At 42.8% G+C, this 13,481-nt stretch overlaps 1 protein-coding gene across 2 annotated transcripts in view; it reads right to left on the bottom strand.

The window, feature by feature from the left end:
* The window catches only part of VPS54 (vacuolar protein sorting 54 homolog (S. cerevisiae)), a 137,336-nt gene that overhangs the window by 11,351 nt on the left and 112,504 nt on the right, over positions 1 to 13,481 (bottom strand). For both annotated transcript variants that reach the window (XM_006880950.1, XM_006880951.1), the window contains 5 exons: positions 13,268 to 13,331; positions 10,184 to 10,289; positions 9,218 to 9,305; positions 8,419 to 8,540; positions 8,236 to 8,316 (listed from right to left, as the gene is read on the bottom strand). In XM_006880950.1, coding sequence (XP_006881012.1) covers positions 8,236 to 8,316; positions 8,419 to 8,540; positions 9,218 to 9,305; positions 10,184 to 10,289; positions 13,268 to 13,331 — 461 coding nt within the window. The remainder of the gene's footprint in view (positions 1 to 8,235; positions 8,317 to 8,418; positions 8,541 to 9,217; positions 9,306 to 10,183; positions 10,290 to 13,267; positions 13,332 to 13,481) is intronic.

Genomic DNA, 13,481 nt, shown 5'->3' with positions numbered 1-13,481 from the left:
ACATCATGCTTGGGAAGGTGAAGGGCAGCGAAGAAGAGGAAGACTCTCAGCCAGGTGGACTGACAGAGTGACTGTAGCAATGGGTTTCAGGGTGACAATGTCACAGGATAGCACAGGGTTCAGACTGGTTGTTCACAGGGTCCCCATTAGTCCTATTTGACTCAACAGCACCTAACTACAACAATAGAGGAAAACAATTCACTTTCATGATTTCATTGTCAGAAAAAAGAAGACCATTCACTGGTCTGAGATAACCAAATTTTCAACTGCAGGAACTTTCTAACTGCTGAGGCTGAGCTCCTGGTCTAGTCCCGCCCGGCGCTGGTGTTACCGCGTCCCCTGTCCCATCGGCTCCATGCTCAGCTTCACCGCGGCTGCCACCCTGCTCTTCCTACTGCTATTCAATGTTACGGGGAAGGACCTAGCCAGTGCGACACATCAAGAAAAACAAGTAAAAGGGAAAGCCGGTTAAGTTCTCTACTTGCAAACATGCTTATGTAAGTAGAAAGTCTAAGAGAATCTCCAAAACTCACACTAGAACCAATAAAGGAGTTTAGCAACACTGCAAGATTGAAGATAAAATATCTGTTGTTGTTGTTAGTTGCTGTCAAGTCGACTACAGCTCAGGTATACAGAACAGGTGTGAACTGTGCCCTGTCCTGTGCCATGCCCACACACACTGCGACAGTCCGTCTGTCAGTCTCTCTTGTTGGGGATCTTCCTCAGGCCCTTCACCTTCCCTAAGAACTGGCCCCTGCTGACAACATACTCAAAGGATGTGGGCAAAATTTCACCATCCTTGTACTTCCTCTAAGACAGACTTGCTTGTTCCTTTGACAGTTCGTGGGATACTCTGGACTCTTCTCCAGCACCACAACTCAAGGGCATCAATTTTTCTTCTGTAATCCTTTTTCACCATCCAACTTTCAGATACAATGGAAGCAATTTAAGATACCAAGGCCTGGATTAAGCACACCTTAGTCTTTAAACTGACATCATTGCTCTTGAGTACTGTGGAGAGGTCTTTAACAGCAGTTTTTCCCAGTACAACCCATCTTCTGATTTCTTGACTGCTGATGTTGAGATGCAATCTTTATTGAAGATAGAAAAATGACAAAACTTTGATGGTAGACTCAATGGAACAGAGAGCTAAATCTCGCAGTATGTGATATACATTTAATCGGTTCTCGTTGGGGAAAAGTAGGTCTGCAGTATTTGTTTATTTTGCTGAAATAAATGGGGTTCTGGTGGCACAGTGGAGTAAGCACTCGTCTGCACTCCTAAAGGTCAGAGGTTGGCTCTATCAGCCACTCTTCAGGACAGAGATGTGCTGTCTGCCCTGGTTAGACTTCACACCCGTGGTGACAGGGAGGGCAGCTTGTCCGTGGACTTTTGTTTCATAGACTTGTCCTGAGTTGGAACCAGCTTGAAGGCAGCGGGTACAGCTGCCACAGATGCTCCCACCAAGTTACCAACATGATGCCCCCAAATGCAGAAGTGGGAGCAGTGAGTAGAGAGAAAACCACAGGCTTTGGTCAGCTGGCACCAGCAGCTGCAGCACACCCCTGGACACCCTTTGTGGGAGGCAAAAGCTTTCTACTTGAAACGTGTGAGAGTTCAGTCAGGGGAGAACTGACATCTGGACATAGAATCTTCTGCCCCCCACACCGTGTGCCCAGGGGTGCGCTGCAGCCAAGTAGAAAGGCAAAACAGGATGGTGACTTTGGAAAAAGTGTTTGGCATTTTCATGAACTTAAACGCATATGGCCAGCAGGCATGTTCCGAGGCACTGACACCAGAGAACTGAAAATACAAAGATGCACAGAGACACAGGAGCTTTAGTCATTAACAGTCCCACACAACGAGCCACCAGTGATGACTGGATCAGACACTGGCACAGCCACCCAACAGGTACTATTCCATGATAACATGAAGACCCCACTGACAGACACAGGGGACAACACGCAAGCCTATGAACAGCAATGGGTTCATTACAAGAAGTCCAGCACAACAAGCTCTGTTCAGAGGGACTCCCTCCCTAGACATTCTGAAAAAGGAAAACTATACAGACAGAAGTCTGATCAGCAGTTAGCAGGGCCTGGGCATGCCGGGAGAGAAAAGGCTGCAGAGAGGCCCGAGGGGGTTTGGGGTGACAGAGCTGGTTTTTTATCTTGACTCTGGGAGAACTACTGCTGTGTTTGTGACGCTCATCCGCACTGTCTATTCGGGAGGAGTGGCTTTAAACTGCCTGTGAACGATGCCCTCCATGATTTGCACCGATGTGGCGGTTTCGGGAACGGTCTCAGCCACAGTAACAACTGTGAGGTGTGAAGTCCAGCCAAGGTTTTCTCATGTTCTACATGGGGTAGTAGGATGTGTGTACTGAGTAGATTCAACAGCACCTAATAACAAACTGCAGTTCCAAAACTCTACCTTCAATTACTTATTTAAAGCTCTTCACTATCCCATCCATCCCCCACTCTTCCGTTCACCCACCCAATGTGTCAGCTAAATGAACCATTTCTTTTGCTCTTAATAACAGCAAGCTCAGCAGCAGTCAGCTCTCGTAGAATTCGCTGTCCCCAAAGCCAGGATGAAAGCATTCCACATGCACTGCCCCGTCAGGCCTCACTTGAGAGGCAGGCTCCACTCTATCTCCATTTACACTGACACGTAGATTAATGATTTGCCTAAGGGCCTTCGGTGACAAAGCTTGGATTTACATCTAGATCTATCTGACACCTAAATCCTAGCACAAAACTGCCTTATTATCACTAACGTGTCTGCTCATGCCATCCTCTCTTCCCCAATGCCTCTTTACTCCATTTGCAGTTTACCTATTTTATAAAGCAAAACGTCTACGTATGTCTCATCTAGAAAAGTGTCCCAAATCTCTATTCCCAGCTGACAGTTTTCTCTCTCAAAGCACATTAAAAGCTCCACGGACATGAAGCCAATTACTTTCTTGTGAAACTTACTGTGTTCTGTAGTAATTGATATAATTGTTGTTGTTGTTGTGAGGTGCCGTCAAGTAAGAACAACTCAGAGCAAAGCTATGAGCGAAAGATCTGAACCCTGTTCTGTCCTGCACCATCCTCACACTTCCTGACACACAAGCGCCCACTGCGGCAGTCACCACATCAATCTACCTGGCTGAGGGTCTTCCTCTCCTCCACCGACCCTCTACCCTTCCAAGTATCATGTCTCTGAGGAACAGCCCCTCCTAGCAACATGCCCGAAGTATGTGAGGTGAAGCCTCATCATCCTTGTCTCCAAAGAGCACTCCGGCTGCACCCTCTCCACGACATATCTGTTCATTCTCTTGACCATCTCTGGGATGTTCAGTGCTCTTCTCCAGCACCACAGCTCAAAAACATCATTCTTTTTCTGTCATCCTTATTCATTATTCAGCTCTCAGATGCACAGCTAGTGATCAGAAAGACCGTGGCCTGAATGAGATGTACTTCAAACTGACATCATTACTGCTCAGTAACGTGGATAGGTCCGTGATTGCAGATTTTCCCAGTGCAATACGTCTTCTGGTTTCCTGACTGCTGGTCCCAAGGGTGTTAATTGTGGATCAAAGTAAGACGAACTTGTTGACAGCCTTCAATCTTTTCTCCATTCAAGGAACTTTTATATATGGATTGAAGCTCAACTTCAAGAAGACCAAGATTCTCACCACTTGGCCAACTGACACCACCGTAATAGATGGAGAAGAGACTGAGGTTGTTAGCAATTACAGTTTGCTCGGACCCACAATCAACACTCTTAACATCAGCAGTCAGGAAATCAAAAGACTAATTGCATTGGGAAAATCTGCTGTCATGGACCTCTCCAGAGTGCTAAAGAGCAACGATGTCAGTCTAGACACAAAGGTATGCCCAGGCCACGGTCTTCTCAATTACTTGTTATGCTTCAGAGAGCTGGACAATGACTAAGAATGAAGGACAGATGCTTTCGAGTTGTGGTGCTGGAGAAGAGTCGTGAACAAGAGGGTTAAACCAAGTCTTGCCTTGGAAGCTAGGATTTTGAAGCTCCGTCTCATAGACTTTGGGCATGTGGCCAGGAGAGACCAGTCCTTGGTTAAGGACATCATGCTTGGAAGGGTGGAGGGACAGCACAGGAGAGGGAGACCCTAGGTGAAATGGATTGATATAGTGACTGGGGAAATGGGGATTGGTGTGTCAGAATTAGTTAGACTGGCTCAGGACAGGGAAGGGATCAGAGGTGCTGTACATAGGGTTGCTATGCATCGCAGGTAACTCAGCCAATAACATTCTATGACAAGTTTGAAGCAAAAGTGGTATCCACTACTTAAACAACGTGCCTCTGGAAACTCTATAAACTTTGACAAATGTTGATAGTTGTAGAGGGGCTTCAGGTCTTTTGTTCATAGGGTTGCTATGAGTCGTGCTTAACTTGGAGGTAATCAACAACACAAGATTGTAATTGTGTCATTCTTCTATCCAAACAAACTCATTAAACAATTCTCTGGTTTTTATTATTAAGAAGAAAAAAGATAACATTCTAGTTAAATCCAATTTCTGTTTAAAAATTCTGAATGACCAAATTGATGGATTCAATACAGATTCTGTAATTTAACATATCTTTTACTCTACATTTTTCAAAGCATCTCTTTAAATTCTTGAGGACAAGACACATACATTACTGATTTTAGCTACCCAGAGGAAGAAGAGGGGGTGCTTGTGCATGTGCACATGTGTATAAAGCTTTACCTTTTATTTGAACTTAACTTTGTACTTGTCACCCATCATGAAAACAGAGTGTTTCTAAACAGTAAACAGCACTTTCTAAACAGTACTTTCCCACCAAAAGTAAAAATGAAGAAGTATATTGCAGCACAGGTGTTTTTCAAATCAGAGCATAAAACAGCTATGCTATCTGTCAATTACACAGCAGTTTTCAAAATGTAACCTAAGCACCCTTGGAAGTTGGAAATTTTTTTAGGGGTCTGTGAACTACAAATCAGTTCCAAAGTAAATGAGTATATATTTCTTTTTTATTCTCATTCTCTTGATTTAAAGGTGAACAATTTTAAAAGATTTGTGTGATCATTCAGAGTGTCACTGGATGTGTAGTCTCATGTTTTAAAAAGAAGTTAATTTTCATTTTTGCACACCCAGGTTTATCATGGCTTTGTTCACAATAGCAAAGAGTTGGAAACAACCTAAGTGCCCATCAACAAACAAATGGATAGAGAAGCTGTGGTATATTCACACAATGGAATACTATGCTGCATTGAAAAACAAGGAACTCATGCAATATTATTCAAAATGGGTGACTCTGGAGGACATTATGCTGAGTGAAGTATCTCAGTCACAAATACTGCATGGTGCCACTGTTGTAAAACAGGACTGGCCTCAGGGTTGGGAGGAGACTGAGAAAGATGGGTTCAATAATGTATACTGCACTGAAACAGATGAGGGAGAAAATTGTTTAAAAGGGATATGTGATTAGGTATTTTTGTCATGACAGGAGCCCAGGGTGAAGGCTGCATAGTGGAGTGGACCTGGCGGGGGAGACTGTAAAACAATGAAAGACTTTTTCTTTTACTTTTCCAAGAGGGTAGTGTACTAGGGGGGAGGGTTGGGAAGGGAGAAAAGTGCAATAATGAATGAATGGAAATCCAAAGTCTCTATAAATTTTCATTGACAGTAATAATAATTTTTTTAAAAGTTCATTTTAATTTCTACGTGAAAGAAGAATGAAGGGAAATGGCAAACACTGGTAGGAGGCGGGAAGAGTGGGGTTACACTGAGGGGATGTCATAAAAAAAGAATGTTCATAAACTTTGGAACAGAAAACCAATTTGCTCTGTACTTTCACTCAAATCACAGTCAGCACTTAGATGAGAGAAAGGGAGTGGGGAGAGGAAAAGAGATTGTTGAGACTCAACAATCCCAAGAACTGCTGAACTGCACCAGTGCAGTCGTCTCCCTTCCAAGCACGTCTTTTTCACTGTCACACGTGAACGGGCGGGCACCACTTGACCTTGTCCTTGCATGATGGTCACATGCCTGTCTGTGACCTCAGAAACAGAATAAAACAAGCAGGGGGGAAAAAGCCAATCAATGTGCCTTGAGTTTATAAGGTTGCTATTGTAAACATGCACTTCTGTAGAAAAAGTATAACCTGAAGAAATCTTACATTTAGAAAATGACTGTTTTCTCCCCAAGACTTGAAGAATTTAGGAAAAGGAAAAATAACTAAGGGAAGGGTAAAAGCTATTGGAACTGATTAAATGACATTTCTTTAAAGGCATTCTCTCTGTAGGGAGTTGAACACAATCTCCCCAAATGCATGTCTACTCCTGGCTTCAGAATGTAACCTTATTTGGAATGACCTTTGTAGATACAATTAGTTAGGGATCTCAAGATATGAGAATTTTGGATTTAGGTGAACTTCTGGTGTAGAAGGTCAAGGACTGTGTTGTTGTTGTTATTGTTATGTGCCTTCGAGTCGCTTGAAACTCATAGCGACCCTATGTACAACAGCCCTAAACCCTGCTCTGTCCTGTGCCAGTCGCACTGTCTCTGACACAAAGGCATCAATTCCCATTCTATCCTCCTTAATCATTGTCCAACTCTCTTATGCATAGCAAGTGATAGCAAAGACCATGGCCTGTACAAGGACTATAGTACTCAATATGTATTGAAGCTCAACATTAAGAAGACAAAGAGAAGAGATTGAGTTGAGGTCGTTAACAATTATAGCTTGCTTGGCTCCACAATCAACACTCTTAACACCAGCAGTCAGGAAATCAAAAGACAAATTGCAATGAGAAAATCTGCCATCAGGGACTTCTCCAGAGAACTGAAAAGCAACAATGTCAGTCTTGAAACTAAGGTGTGCCTAATACAGGCTATGGTCTTTGCAACTACTTGCTATGCATCAGAGAACCGGACAATGACTGAGGATGACAGAAGAATAATCAATGCCTTCGGACTGCAGGGCTGGTGAAGAGTCTTGAACACATGATGGACTGCCAAGAAAACAAATAGGTCTGTCTTGGAGAGGATAAAACAAAGTTTCTCCTTGGAGGCTAGGATTTTGAAGCTCTGTCTCACACTTTGGGCACGTGGCCAGGAGAGACCAGTCCTAGGAGGAGGACATCATGCTTGGAAGGGTGGAGGGACAGCACAGGAGAAGAAGACCCCGAATGAGATGGATTGATATGGTAACTAGGGCAATAGGGGTTGGTGTGTCGGACCAGCTGGCTCAGGACAGGGCCCGCTTCAGAGCTGCCGTACATAGGATCACTATGGGTCGCAGGCAACTCAATGGTACATAACAACAACAGGTGCTTTTTTTTTTGGTGCCTTTTTAAGAGGAAAGGACACAGAAACACAGAGACAGTGACGTGGAGACAAAGGCAGAAACTGGAATGATGCATGCCAAGGAGCGTCAATGGCTGCAGGAGACACTGTGCAGGAGCCAAGAGGAGGCAGGAGGGCTGTTTCATAGAGAACTGCAGGAAGCGTGGTCCTGCTGACACCTTCTTCCCAGACTGCTATCTCCAGCACAGGGGAAAATCAATGCCTTCTTGTTTTATGTCGCTCAGTCTATAGTGAGGAAATGAACATGATTCTCCCAAAGCCATGGAGAATTCTTTATGAGACAGCACTGCTCTGCTCTTAATGATCTACTTGGAATTAAAAACTAATGAAACAAATATTGAAACGGATTATCTAGGAAGAAACTCAGACTATGCATTGTCACTATGGAAAAGAAGACATTTTATCTCAAATAATTAATTTCTTTTCCCCCCATTCTGTTCTTTGACCTTTCTATTCTGCCCTCTGCAGAGCTCTCAGACTAAAATTTGTTTCAAAGAAAGGCTCTATTTTGAAAAACGGCCAGTACAAAATGACTTCCATGGAAGATTTCTACCACCTAGGAACCTTCCTTTGTCACACCTGATGTTTAGAAGATAAACAGGAACTGTGTAAGTAATCTGAGCACTTGATCAAGACCCCAAAGAATCTGATTTGTTTGTCAGACGACTAATCATGAAGGTAGATTTGGCAACAGAAAACGGTCATATTTCTCTGAAAAAGAAACTCTACCAGTCTACCAAAAATAAACACACACTTGAAAATATGGACTCTCTTATTATATTTCACGTTATTATCTACAAGTCACCCTCCATCAGGTCAAACGCCACAAATGACTGAAAAGTAAGGCTAAGGTTTTTCACAAATACTGATTTACCTTCGATAACAGCTTGTCAAATAAGCTGTCCATTATCGCGACAAGCTTAGCTGAGATTTCAGCTATGTGGTCATGATAGTCCTGTAATGAGAAAGAACATATTTAAAGCACCACTATAAAATACTCAAGCAGTAAGAAATGGAATTTGTTAAGTTCTAATAGAAAGATCTATGGAAACAGTACCTTGGTGATATGATCAAAATGCCTGAGCATGCTGTACTGCTTGGGCTGCAGGTGGGCTTCAAAATGAGCCCGGATCACGGGAATGTAGTGCACGATTAACTGCAGGCAGCGAGAAGAAAGAGCTGGCGGGCCGAGGAGGGGAAGCATCACAGAGGAACAGAAAAGGAGGGTCAGTGGCTTTTAATTACTATCCAGTGAAGTGACAGATGTCCATTTTATACCAAAGTCACTCTCACGAGTAGATTTCAACTCAAAGTGACAGGCCCCATTGGGTTCTGAGGCCGCCAGTCTACTCAGGAAGAGACGCCCACCCTTCTCCCTTGGAGCAGCCGGTGGATTCAAACTGCTGACCTCTGGGTTGGCAGCATGATGTGTAATGCACTGCACCACGGATCCCAGATCATTTCACGAAACAAGAGCACTGTGGCAGAGGGAAACATGATGCTTCTCTACCCAATTCTACCAGTGAACACAAGTTACAAGCAATACTGGCAGGAAAGAGCTACTGGGGCAACTGAGCCTCTTCTGATACTCACAGACTCCACACCCTACAGTGTCTCATACATAACACATTTTCCAAGATGAAGCAATTTCCAAATAATGTAAGAATTTTGTTAGAATGGAAAGTTCTCATAACTTTTAGGTTAATTTTCCATTTACAGTAATATATAAGGAAAATCAAGCATCATTTGCTGCTTTCAGAGCCCTCTGGTTAGCTTAAAGTTATAATAACCCAAGAAGGGGGACAGCAGTATCACCGTAACATTGCTGAGTGGGAATTAAATGAGAGCACACATACCCAAATTTTTTGTAGTTATTGTTTTCAGTCCAACAACTTGTAATGCACCAGCTCCAAGCACTAACTGGCAACTTCTTGAATTAAAGTACTAACAAAAGGAGAGAAAAAAAAAATCAATTAATTAAAAAGTATTTCTTATATGCTGGCAACATGCTAAAAGTTCTAAAAATACAGTTTTCTTTTCTCTCATCTAACAAAAAGCAATGTTTTAGCAAAAGTAATTATGATCTCTTTATATAAACAAACACACATATACTTTCTAAGTGATATATATTATCTGGCAGAGAAAATGACGAAGAAATTATAAAACTAATGATTCTGAAACTTATCTTTAATTTGGAAGAAAAAACCTTGTTGATTTCATTCATCTTTGTTAAGAAAGTGCTCTTTTCAAAACAGAAAAAAAAATCATCTGCATTAAGAAAGCTCAAGCTCAGGCCAGAATTAACTGGCAGACCACAGGTTTGACCAAAAGACACTCTCTTCTCTCTGCTCGTGGTTAAATCCATTAGGATTACCCGGAAACGAAATACTAATGAGTAAACAAAAGTATTCTTGCATTATCAAGGGTTCTGAAAGAATGATTTAAAGAAAAGAACAAATCTCTAACCTTAGTGACAGGAATTTTGCCAAGTTCAGTGAACTCTATCCATGCACATCTGAAACCAGTGCACTTTTTTTTATCTCTGCGCTCTGTCATGTTCGTCACCACATGAGCAAATCCTCTTGTATCTCCAATGTCATTAACAACTCTGAGTGTAATGTGGAGTCACTGAATGTGCAGTGAGAAGGAATCAGGCAGCTGTTTCCCCAGGAATATGCTGTGATCACGCACAATCAAATGTCACAAAAGAATTACCTAGAAGATATCTCTGACCTTGGAATGCCTTACAGCTGGAAGCTTGGTCACATCCTAATGAATGATTTTTCCAACTACTTTTCATAATGTGATGGAATCATACACACCTTTAATAAATCTGACAGACGGGTAAGCATATCAGTAGTAACAGATGGGATGTTATCCACGCACTGGCAATATTCAAGGATTATTCTTATTAACAGCAACACGGTTCTATAAAAAGAGAAAGATGACTCATTAAATCTACTAACTTAGTACAGTGCGTCTCTGAGGATATGAGGGTGTTTCCGAATTCAAGTTCAACACTGGTGAGCAGTAACTACTGAACTACTGGAACTGGCTCACTGCTGGCCATCCAGCAGGTTTTAGGAGGCTGTACGTTACATGAGAGACTGTTCACCTTTCTCCCACGGAGCTGCTGGGAGATTGAATCATCAGAGGTGCCACATTTGGGTCAGCAATGCAGCTCCCAACCACAGACTATGCCTTTAGCCTCCCTGTCTGGATCCTGGTGGTTAATCTCTGATTTCAATGACTAAGGCCCAGCGCCAGGACCAGGGTGTGGCAAGGAAAGTTCACAGGGTTCCAATTTTAAGGAGGCGCTCACCCTCCGTCATACAATTCCTGGCTCAGCACTTGATTCAGAGATGAGCGCTCCTTAAATATTTTTGTAGTATCTTATCAAAAAGTCTCTTCAGTAAGGAGGTACTCTTCTCTCTAGTCATTTCCTTGACAAATGGCTACTCAGGGTTTCTGACTGTGGAAAACAACTGCTGAATTCATGATGGAACCAGTCCAGATTTGCTTAGCAGATCTGAAGGTAATGAAAAGCTTCTACAAGGCAATCTATTGTCTAAGGAGTAAATGAGTCGGGTTACAAAAGCCTGACAAAGTGACCAGTTCCTTAACAGGCGATGTCACAGAAGAAGACTCACTCGTGAGGGGGTAAATGAAATGGACATGAAAGAGCAACACATCATCGTGGGGCATCCAAGTTCAATGGCATGCTGTGAAATGAGAAGTTTAACTAAAACCATGTTTTTGGAAAAGTCTGAAGGCTATCAGGAATGACCGGTTAAAAAAAAATATTTTAAGAGCATAGTATTCCTCCACTTGGGGAATTCAAATTTAGAGTGGTCTCCTCTTTGCTTAAAGACCCAGAAAGCTCTTTACCCACCCAGCCAGCAGGCAGGAAGAACTACTACCAGTCAGTGCATGGAAAGCAAGGAGATATGGGGAGGTAAAGCCTAATTACAGCGGAAGGACAAGCTTAGAGGGAGGGTGAAAACACACTTCACTCTCCCAGGAACAGGGAAACACTCCAGGAGGCTTTAGCTCAGGACTTGAGCACTTCAGAGTGGAGGACAGCATAGATGGTATGCTCTAGGCTTAACACATAGTGCTGAAGTACTTCTTAGAGGCCAAGACAAAGGAATGTAACAAACATACTTCCCACCTGTGAGGAACTCAAGGAGCCCTGATGCCATCGTTTATTTGGTGTGGAGTTGCTTACTCAAAGGTCAGTAGTTCAAACCTCCCCTTTGCTCCACATGCCCACCCTGAGATTTATAAGCGTGGGAACAGGATGGTGCGTCACCATGACTCCAAGTCGAGTCGACGGCACGCATCAACAATTCCCACACGGTCGACCAAGTCCCATCAGAGGCACATGGCCTGCCAACCACCAACCATCCTTCCCGGCAGAAGTGACGAAGACAGTGATGGAGAACAGAGAGAAGTGAGAGAATGCTGGTGTAGACACAGGAGCTAGACCAGAATTCTGGCTCCATTCGGGTCATTTTATATGATGCATTAATCTCCTGACCTTCAATCAGCAAATATCTATTTGACAAAATGGCTGCAAAGCTCACGTGAGATGATCAAACATGAGACAAGATCTAACCTGTATTGTTAAATGCTGCGTAAGATCCGTATTGTAAAAACAGAAGGACAGCTAGTAAGATGCGTATAAAAGTCCAAAAGGGAAGAAGGAGGTGGTCAGAGGTGGGGAGGGGGGAAACCACGAGGGTAACAGAGCTTGGTGGATGGAGGAGTGGGGTGAGAAGGAATTAGGAAAGGTCCAGCGGGGACCCAAAAACATGGCGTAATAGTGGACACAGATCAATGGTGATAAAGTTTATAAGACACAACTTACGTGAGTGATCGTATGAGACACAATGTGATGGAATCAATGTGTGAAACACAACATATAAGAATTCTGTATGCAAACCAGTATAAATTAACAAAAAACCAACAAAAACCTAACCTATATCAACATAACGGTATACTTTAATTACCTAATTAATAAAAGGCCTTTAGCATCAGACAGGCGAAATGTGTAGTTTCTTTGTTAACATGAATTTGAGATATTTTTATTGGCAAGTCATTACTGGCTTAATGATTCCCGAGATGATAATGAAGATGAAGACTACAGTAACACATGGTGATCAATTTCTGATTCAGCCCTGGTCTAGGAGTGGGCTGCCGTCAAGCTGCTTCCAATCACCGCAGTGCCGGGCGGCAGAGAGAACCGCCCCATGGGCCTTCCCACTGTCCCCACAGGAGTGGGTCTCTCCATCTTCAGTCCACAGAGCTCCTGAGGAGGCTCAAATGACCAACCTTTCAAGAAGCATTTGAGCACTTAAATGCTGCGCTACCAGGGCTCTGTGCTAAGTGCTTTGCATGAATTACTTGTTCCACTTCCATAAAAATTCCGTACCACAGTTCTATTACCCATATTTTATTTTACAGATGAGCAAACTGAGGCACACAGGGTAAACTGCCCAAGGTCACAGGGAGTATGAAACTGTGGGATTAAAATCTAAACAGTCTGCCTTAAAATCCATAATTATAACCAAAATGCTACACAATACATGGGCAAAATTAAGCCCTTTAACAAAGCATAAGTGTCATCCACTTCCTAAATAACATGGCTCCGGGAACTCAATGAACGCTGATAAATGCCGATGTTTGTAGAGGGCTTTAAGGCTGTGAGTCGTGCTCAAGTCGAAAGTAATCAACAACAATATAGCACAGAACAGAACATAGAAAATAAAAATGAATCTGTACAATTTCCTTTAAATTCTTTGTCAAAGTTCCTTATCCCAATTTTCCAAGTCACTTCAATAGGAAACTAAAAAACTGACACTTTAAGTCACTGATTCAATTCATAAAGCAAGTGCGTCACTTACCCAACCACAGCGTACTGTTGACCCTCAACAAGGAGAACTCCGGCTGGTTTCCTTTCTTCTGCAGCTAGACAGTAAAATAAACAAACAAGGGTATCAGCTGAAACAAAATAATGAAGAAAGAACTGAACCTGGGGAAGAGTTGAAAAGAGTTCCTTACAGGAACCGAGAACTAAAGTTCTCGCTGAAAAGAAACCACTTCTACTTAGTAAGCAAT

This window comes from Elephantulus edwardii, unplaced genomic scaffold (genome assembly GCF_000299155.1).
Source record: "Elephantulus edwardii isolate Elephantulus edwardi_28Jun2011 unplaced genomic scaffold, EleEdw1.0 scaffold00011, whole genome shotgun sequence".
Taxonomy (NCBI): Eukaryota; Metazoa; Chordata; class Mammalia; order Macroscelidea; family Macroscelididae; genus Elephantulus; species Elephantulus edwardii.
This window is presented reverse-complemented; position numbering and strand designations above follow the sequence as displayed.